This window comes from Sceloporus undulatus, chromosome 2, assembly GCF_019175285.1.
Source record: "Sceloporus undulatus isolate JIND9_A2432 ecotype Alabama chromosome 2, SceUnd_v1.1, whole genome shotgun sequence".
In the NCBI taxonomy this organism is placed as follows: Eukaryota; Metazoa; Chordata; class Lepidosauria; order Squamata; family Phrynosomatidae; genus Sceloporus; species Sceloporus undulatus.
In genome coordinates, this window is record NC_056523.1 from 233,450,368 (window position 1) to 233,460,367 (window position 10,000).

Here is a 10,000-nt window from a genome sequence, read left to right on the forward strand (position 1 = left end):
TTTGGTTTATCACATCATCTGGTAGCTTCATTTTTCTAGTTTGTTACTTCCTCATAAAGGAGCAGAAGCCAAAAATAAATCCAGTGTTATTTCTCTGGTTTGTTGGGAAGGACAAGAAAAAAGAGGATGCCCACTGCTAAATGACACAATAGGCAACCAGGGAACAAAGCTTTGTAGTTTGTTTAGCTGTGTTTGTTGCAAGTGGGAATGATAGAAGAGTATATATTAGCACATTGCTCTCTCCTGTGGATCAATGGCTTGTCATGATAAAGGAACACACATAAAAATTAGTGTCCTCTCAAGCTGTCTGTTCCACAATCAAGACTCTGCCTTTCATTGGGCATTTTCTAAAATAGAAGCATCTTCCAGTGAAAAATCCTATTTTATTGGTATGTGGAAATTGTAATTGTTGTGATGGTGGTGGCAGATGTTAGAGTGTCATCAGTATACTGATAACACTCTGCTCTATTTCTTCTTGTCATTGGAGTCAGCTGGGGCTGTGCAGGTGCTGGAACAGTGCCTGGATGCTCTAATGGGCTGGATGACGTACAATGAAGCTCAATCCTGATAAGGCATCACCTCTGTGGACTCACTATTCTCAGATTTGAGAGCTGGGGAAATAGATTGTTCTGGATGGGTTGCACTCCTCCTGAAGGTACATAGCTTGGGAGTGCTCCTAGACCCGTCACTGGAGGCCAAAGTGGACTGTGTGGCTTGGATTACTGGGAGCCACTTGCACCAGCTATGGCATCTCCTGGACAGAGATAACCTTGCCACAGTTATCCATGCACTGGTGTCCTCCCAATTAGACTGTTGGAATGAGATCTATGTAGGGCTGCTCTTCAAGAAGACGCAGAAGCTGCAGCTAGTACAAAATGCTGCCACTCAATTGCTGACTGGAATATCATACAGACAGCATGTATTTCCAGTTGTAAGAGAATTATAATCTGCCAATATGTTTCTGGTCTGAATTCAAGGTGTTTGTGATGACATTTAAAGCCCTAAACTGCTTGGGACCTTGATAATTGAGAAAGCACCTCTTCCCATATGTGCCCACCTAGGAGGGGAGAATCTCTCTGTGTTCCACCAGTGATATCTATACACTGTGATGGGACACGGGAGAGGGTCTTCTCAGCTGTGGCACCCCAACTGTGGAATGCTCTTCCCTGGAGGCCCAACTGGCACCAACATTCACATCATTTAGGCACCAAGTTAAAATATGGTTGTTCACCAAAGCCTTTGGGCCTCATTAATTCAATCCAAAGACTCATATATTTAGCCTGAAAAACTTTTAAATTTTAAAATCTGTTTTAACTCATATCAATATATTATCTTACTGTTTTTAATCAGTGTGACCTGTTTTAATACTATTTGTAAACAGAGTTAAAACAAACATAGCTAAAAATTACCTCATGCAAAAAGTTAAAAGTATTATGTAGATATATAGCATTTTTAAAATGTTTACATGTTGGTTTTGTCCTATTTTTATTTTGATTAATGGCATACTGTACCAAGATCTGAACCCCTAGAGCAGAGCAAAATAAAAATTGTAATGGACAAAATAAATAAATGTAAAATAACTGACTTCCAGTTCCATAATTAATTCTTAAGATAAAATAACATTAGTTGTACAGATCTCCTAACTCAGCATTTCCATTAATTATAAACTTTTAAAGCTCAAACTTACTTTCTTAAATTCATCTGTTTGGAAAAAGCGGGCATCCTCACAAATAGTATCAAGTAATAAATATTCATCTTAAGAATCCTACAAAGAATTGAACCTTTAAATAATTTCATTAAATTAACAACCCTTTATTCAGTGTTTAATAAGGTAAAACTTCCTACTCCCAACAGTTATTTTAACAAGTCTTTGGCAGATAATAAAAACACTCTTCGATCAAGCTTCCAGAATTATAAGTAGCATTGACAGTTATTAAAACTGTTATTATCCGAGTCCCAGAGCAAAATGTCAAGCTTTGCCAACCTCATTTTGACACAAATACACAAGGCAATAAAGCTTTCCTACCTTGTATTTCTTCCCAGCCCTAGCACTGAAGCAGTCCAAGAAATCTCTGCTGCAAATGCTATGATCTGCTAGTTTACGATTTGCTCTTTTCAGTTTTTCTTGCAAAAGCTTTATTTCAGACTTTTGTGATGTTATGAGATATTCTAGTTCACATAAAGAATACTGTTGGAATTCCTAGAAGAACAAATAGTCAAATAACATGATATAAAAGCAAACTGTAGAATAACACCCGAAAGATACAAAGCTATTAGCCAATAGAGGTTGGAGGTAAATGTAATGTTGTAACATTGTTTACATGACTGAAGACAGCCTCCACCCCACCCCACCTCGCAAAAAATACATACATATTGGTTAAGAAATTTTGTCACAACTATTTATATACTTGCTTATAAGTCTAGGAATTTTAGTCAAAAAATTGACCCCAAAAAAACCCTGGGATGACTTATCCACAGGTCAATGTAAGCAATGTATTTTTATTCTTATCAAAAAAGGAACAATCCCAATCCCCGCTGAAATGTGGGAGCTTAATCCCACCTTGGAGCACCTAAAAGAAGCACCAACCACCTCTACTCTCTCATCTATCCAGCGTTTAGGGTGAGCACATTTATGCCTGGAGGAATTTTGTAAGTACTTTGGCATTATTTTCCTTTGCTTCATCCTTTACACCCTGTGTTATATACCCCTAGGTTATACCCTTGACTTATCAACAGGTCATATCAAAATCCTTAACTCTGGCCTCAAAACCTGCCTTCAACATGTACAGGAGGTTGACTTATAGTCAAGTATATACAGTACATACAAGGCTAAGTATATTTAACATATTTATACCTGTTGTGATTTGAACTGTGCTTATGATGATTGGGAGAGCAGCCATAACTATATAATTGACTTAACTCAATTTCATTGCTTTCCTCAGCCCAAGTTAAGAGGATGGATAATAATAAAATCCTGATATATATTTATTATATCATATCTTGTCCACCCTCATCTATTTCTTTCTGCTGTATCACTGACATCAACATTTAGTAATCACGAAATGAATATGATACTGCTTCTAGAAGGTTCTTTAATATGAGAAAATATCTAAAGAGAAGGAATTCTGGCATTGCAATGCAAACACACAACACAAGTGTCAGGCTGCAACACTATACCCTTTTAAGAATAAATTTTACTGGAAGGAAGGAGAATATAAATCTAAGGATAAACACAATATTTACTGTCTCTCTTGAGTAGGCCGAACATAGCATTTGAGCCGTCACTAAGTTCTAGTTGAATTTAATTTACTAGGCTCATTGTTTGTCCTGGGTGCAGATTGTGTATGATCACAATCTGGACATTAACCGCCCCTTCACCATCAGCTCTTCATTGATAGCAGCGGCAGGGCAGAAGCGGCCAGGCTTGGACCAGGCTCCTTTCCGCCCCCTCCTTCCATCTGCCTGGTTGCCTGGCGACGCAACTGAAGCAGAGGCCAAGGGCGAGACTTCATGACTTCATAACTTCATCTGAAATCTGTCCCCACTTTTTGTCATTACTTAAGGAGTCACTTAGGGGACTAAGTGGTGTTGGTTGGATGGAGGATCTTGAGATCAACCAAGACATATATCCATCAATTTACGTTTCAGGGGAAGGGTTAGATCTCTTCAACGGAGCAGCAATTCAAGTTGTGCGGAGCAATGGAAGATATGGCGTTAGCAGGGTGAAAGGTCATTACAGAAGAAGACATGATTAGATGTCTGATATCTATCCCGCCTTCCATTCGTCCTGCTACCCCAAAAGATCTGAAGAGCATGCCTTACCATCTGCCGAACTTTTCTCTGTTCTTATGTAATGCCAGGTCAGTGAAGAATAAGTCCTGTATCATCTAAGACTTACTGCTTGATCACAACACTGACCTGGCATGTATCACAGAGACCTGGCTAGGAGCAAATAGCTCTGTAACTTGAGCTCAGGCCCTTCCAGCCAGGTATTTCGTCAATGAGCAGATAAGGGGAAGCGGGCGGGGGGGAGGGGCATAGCCATGATCCATAAAAACCATCTCACCTTAACCAGGATACCTATCCATGCATTAGACCACATCAAGTGCATTTACCTTAGCTTAAACACTAGAGAGAGTCAGGATTCCGTTGGTCTACCGTCCACCCCGTAACTTAACAGATTCCCTAGCCGAACTGACACAACTAGTCTCAGAGCTGGTGTTGTAATCGCCTAGGTTGTTAGTCCTGGGCAACCTCAATATCCCCCCCCCCCCCAAGGCTGTTTTGACTAATCTGGTGCAGCTCAGGAGTTCGTGGGTTCCATGACAAACATGGGTCTCTCCCAGATAGTCTCTGAGCCCACGCACTGTGCAGGTTATGCCCTTGATGTGGTCTTCTGCACAGAACAGGCATATCCGTGGGCAGAGATAACTACTGTAGTATCTCCACATTGTCATGGATGGATCATTTCCTGGTTATGGTTGGACTGAAGGCCATTATTCCTCCCTCCGGGGGTGGAAGACCAATTAGAATGGTCCGCCCTCAAAGGGGGTTCTATAGTTACCAGTGCCGACAACTCTGTCGAAGCTCTGGTTAATTTGTGGAATAACAACCTTACCAGAGCTATAGACATGATCACCCCCAAGCGTCCTTTCCAACCCGCTAAAAAACGTAACCTTTGGTACACTGAAGATCTTAAACAAATGAAGCAGGTTGAACAACAACTTAAGAAGTGTTGGCTGAAATCTTAACTCATATCCAATAAGAAACTTCATTGGACTTTTCTTAGGTCCTAACAAGTGGCGATAGATGCAGCCAAGAAACCTTTCTACTCTGCATCTATCGCGTCTGTGAAATCTCATCCACCTGAGCTGTTCAGGGTGGTAAGGAATTTAACACAACTGCCTCCCACCCAGAACCCTCTATTAGATTCAACTACAGTGGTACCCCGGGTTACGAAATTAATTCGTTCCGCGGTTAATTTCGTAACCCGAAATACCTTCGTAAGCCGAATTCCCATAGGCGCTAATGGAAAAATAGCTCTCTGCTGCCCTCCGGTGGCGGAAAATAGCGCCGCGGTTTTTTCGTAACCCGAAGAAACCTTCGTAAGCCGAAGCAATAAATCCCTATGGGATTTTTTCGTATCCCGAAAAATTCGTAACCCGGCGCATTCGTATCCCGGGGTACCACTGTATATCTTGCTGTGATGCTTTTAATGATTATTTCACAGATAAAATCTCTTGGATAAGAGCTGATTTGGATGCCAACTTAAGTCAGAAGCGATGAGAGAGACATTGAACACCTCCACCATTACTGTTAGACTGGTTCAATTTGAGTTGGTAAGTACTAGTCTGAAAAAGACGACTTGCCCTCTCGACTCTGGCCCATCCTGGCTGGCTGTCCAGGGGGATGATACAATCAAGCTGATGCTGAAAAAAATAATAAATAATCCTTTAGGAAGGGTATCCTGCCTTCTTGTCTTGAGGCGGCAGTGGTCAGACCGCTCTTAAAAAAGCACTCCCTGGACCCCCGAGATAGAAATAATTATAGGCCAGTCTCATTGTTGCCATTCTTGTGCAAGGTGATTGAGAGAGCGGTCACAAATCAAATATAGGCAGTCTTGGAGGGAAACTATTTTCTGGATCCATTTCAAACCAGATTCAGGGCAGGATACAGAGTTGAGACTGCCATGGTCGCCCTGGTCGATGATCTCCGTCTGGGCATTGACAGGGGAAGTGTGACCCTGTTGGTGCTCTTGGACCTCTCAGTGGCCTTTGATACCATAGACCATGGTATCCTTCTGGAATGCCTGAGAGAGTTGGGTATCAGAGGCACTGTTCTACAGTGGTTCTGGTCTTACCTTTCGAGCAAATTACAGATGGTGGCGCTGGGAGATAGTTGCTCTTCTAAAAGAGCACTAAAATTTGGCGTCCCCCCCAGGGCGCCATATTGTCTCCCATGCTGTTTAACATTTACATGAAGCCACTGGGCGAAATCATTTGGAGACATGGGGCAGGATGTTATCAGTACGCTGAAGACACCCAAATATATTTCTCTATGTCTCAGACTGATGCAGTGACTATGGATGACATCTGTCCTCTCAATGCCTACCTTGGGGCAGTAATGGACTGGATGAGGGAAACCTACTTAAGTTGAATCCAGGTAAGATGGAGGTACTCATTATAGGAAACCCGAGCCCAGGTATGGAATTAGGTATGTCAGTCAGTTTTGGGTGGGGTCACACTTCCTCTGAAATACTCTATCCGCAGCTTGGGGGTGCTTCTTGAGTCGGCACTTCACCTGACAGGTGGATGTGAGAGTCAGGAGCACTTTGTAACGGTTACCCTTCTTTCCTTATTGCTGCCACCAATTTTGTAATGACTACCCTCTTTTTAAGGGCTGGCGGTAGGGTCTTTTCTTTATATAGTAGCGTGGAGCTGAGATGTATGACTGACAAGCTTTTATGTAAACCAAAATATAAACTTTATTAAACAAAACGGTTGAACAACTCTCCCTTGAACTGAATGATATGATGTCACAGCTAGTTCAGGCACAGGTTACTTGGTTACATTTATATTATTTGACTCGGCTACTGTCACTTTACTTTTCCCCAGATATCCCTCTATCACCTAGAGACTTTCCTGCCTCTCTTTAGGCAGTTCGTTCCCTTAACTCAGCCACCAAGGCTAACCATATCCCGCAGGATATTACACTCCAGTCCCTCCCTCTCCTAGAGGTCTGGCAGTGCAATGTTTCTAGTTGCAAATACTATGTATCATAGAAATAAGAATTATACATACATACATATACACACATACACTCTCTCTTACACATAAAAATATTATTTATTGGTATTATCCGTGGGGAATCCATTCCAGAACTCCCGCATATAAGGAAAAACACAGTACCTCAAGTCTCACTTTCCCCAATTGCTGGCGCGATGTGCAAGCGGCCACTAGCAGGGCTTGCCATACACAGATGCTTAGATCCTTGATGTCAAAACCCACAAGTGACAAGATCCCACTGTATAAGGCACAAATTCTATTGTTTTCTTTCCTCCTTCACCCTATGTATTAAGTTCCTACCAGCAGGAATATTCATCATTTGTCTTTGAACTGTGGTTCAGTTTTGAAAGTGGTGTTTTTGGAGGGTGATAAAATTTAAAGCAAAACAACACGCAACTGATCGGCCTATATGTATATACCAATAATGATTCAGGTAGAACGTGGAACTTTTTCAAAGAGCAAAATCCTATGCAAGCAGTTACACTAGAATTCATTTCTGTGTGAATTGACTATAGTAAGTGTATAAGCAATGGGTTAAAAAAATTTTTACACAAGATCTATACAATTCCTTAATTCCATTTCTTACTCAAAAAGGGTAAATACAGCAGCAATACAGAGAACACTGTCATGTTCTCACATGGGAAATAATGTCATTCAATAGGGAAAGGCATACATGGCTGTCAGCCTGAAACCTTTGAGGGCACACTTTATCACATGTGAAGAGCTCCATGAAAGTTCTACCATATGTGAAAAGCTGTACATAAATATACATCTTGAATGTTGAGTGCACATAAATTGTACAGTATCTACAGTGAAATATATATATATATATATATATATATATATATATATATATATATACTGATCAATTATTCTTATACACCGATTGTGCGTTCTTGTTCAATAGCAAGTCAACACTTTTGTAAATCCCACTGATTACGTGAGTCCACACAAACTTGGAGTTGAAATAGTATTCAAGCCATGGTGGTTTGTGAATAGCAAATACAGTGGTGCCTCGGGTTACGAAATTAATTCGTTCCGCCATTCCTTTCGTAACCCGAAAATTTCGTAACCCGAAACACTTTTCCGTTAGCACTGGAAAGCCTATAGCTGCACTTTGCAGCATTTGAATTTCGCGCCGAAATGAATTTCGTAACCCGAAAAGTATTTCGTAACCCGAAACAGTTTTTGCCAATCCAACTTTTTCGTATCCCGGAAATTTCGTAACCCGATCATTTCGTATCCCGAGGCACCACTGTAACATTAATTTCATTGAGGCTAGCTGAAATGTTGATTTGTTGTTGTTGTTTTTTAATGCTGTTAAGTAACTCATTCCAGGACTTTCACACTATTCTTGTTCTGACATAACTCAAATATTTAATGGAGTCCTCTTGCCAGCAGAAATGTTTGAAGCACACAGGTAACTGAGACAAATATAAGACAAGGTAGGGGGCTGAGGGAGTCAGTCTGGCAGACATACCACTGAAAAAGATAGGGAGAAATAAGAAAGGAACTCTTTCTGGAACCCAAGATGACCAAGCTGAGAAGGTTGTAGTTTGGTCATACCATGAAAAGATATGATTCATTAGAAAGACAATAATGCTTATCTAAGTGGAAGTCAGCAGGAAAAAAGGATAATGATGACCACATTACTGGTGGATAGATTCAATCAAGAAAGCCATGGCATAGTTTTCAAGAACTGGGCAAGGATTTTGATAACAAGGTGATGTGGAGGTCTCATTAATAGGGCCACTATCAGACAAATGTTACAGTTAACAACATCATGTTGTGGCTTATTCAAAGGTAGGCCTTTCAGAACAAAGAAATACACATTTATTATCAGTCCCTATTGGTAGTTGATAATATGCATTTTGTTTCATTGTTTTCATTTTTGTTTTCAGAACACTCTTAATTATATCTTTCATTTTTTTAAAAAAAACATTTAAATTCAGTCATAAAAAGCTGGTACTTTAATATCAGAGTACTTCTCATGTTGGCTGAAGGTCAACATAGGCCCGGTACAAAGCGCCCAAAAAGGGCGGTCTGCTGGCCCCCTGGTTTGCTCTGCGAGGAAGCTGCAGCAGACAAACCACACAGTTCCCTCGCCAAGCAAAAAGAACCTGTGAAAAGCAGGTTCTTTTTGCAGCGCCATAATGATGCTGCAGTGCGCCAATGGCGCACTCGTGACGTCGTTATGGAGCCACGACGTGCGGATGCTAGGCGTCTGTTGTGTCAAAATGGCGGTGCCCATCTGTACAGGGCCCCGCCATTTTGATGCCCTCGTCACGTGCTAGGATTGAGGCATGTGTGGGCACAGAGCGTGACGAGGGTGCCCTATAGGCCTGTCTGGACCAGGCCATAGCCAGGAACTTGGAAGTGAAAGCTGCTGCCTTAACAGATGTTCCCCACAACCATAACAATGCTGTGAAATATTATAAATTGTGCCTACTAGTTTGTCAGTTGGGATATAAAAGCAAATTATGGTTTGCCTTAACTGGAAGTAATGTTAGATTTTATGTGGATCAACCCTAAAAGGCAACGTCATGCATGGAAACCATCACCATGTAGGAAACGATACTTCAAAAATGTGTGGCTGTAGTCATATATGCTATATATAAAATAAAATACTACTAAGAATGCACTGTGAAGGCATAACATTATCTCAAGGTGGAAAGACCTAAGGAAACTTCTAATTGTTGCTCTTATAACAACATGTTATAAGATTTTTTAATGAATATGTTAACATTTGCTGAACTACAATTGGCCCTACATTTTCACGGGGGATCCGTTCCGCTCCTGCCCCCCCCCCCCCCGTGAAAATGTGGCTCACGCATAAAGCTCACCTGTAGTATCTATCTTTTAAAAGTTCTTCTACAACTTGGAACTTTTGTGAGAGAGTACTGGGGAAAAAAGATGCCCCAAGCCACTGGCTTTATAGGTGTATGCCCAGAAATTATTTAATTATTTAATATTAGATGCTTCTTCTTTTTTTAAAAAAGTAACTGACCACTGTAATCTATGTAATTACATCAATTAATTAAAAAGCCTTTTGTTTGGTGAGTTCTTTTTTTGAGATAATTCCCTCTATTAGTTCTTAGAAACCATACACGTCAGAATTAGAGAGACTGACAAAGAGTCAACTGTGGATTACATGTAATGTCATGTCAGTTCTGGATTGACATCTATCCCAGCATCCTTCCACCACCTCAATTTAT

General features: G+C 40.9%; 1 protein-coding gene across 3 annotated transcripts in view; it reads right to left on the reverse strand.

The window, feature by feature from the left end:
* CNTLN (centlein) overlaps positions 1-10,000 on the reverse strand; it is a 239,593-nt gene that overhangs the window by 133,488 nt on the left and 96,105 nt on the right. For all 3 annotated transcript variants that reach the window (XM_042455496.1, XM_042455497.1, XM_042455498.1), the window contains one exon: positions 2,027-2,200. In XM_042455496.1, coding sequence (XP_042311430.1) covers positions 2,027-2,200 — 174 coding nt within the window. The remainder of the gene's footprint in view (positions 1-2,026; positions 2,201-10,000) is intronic.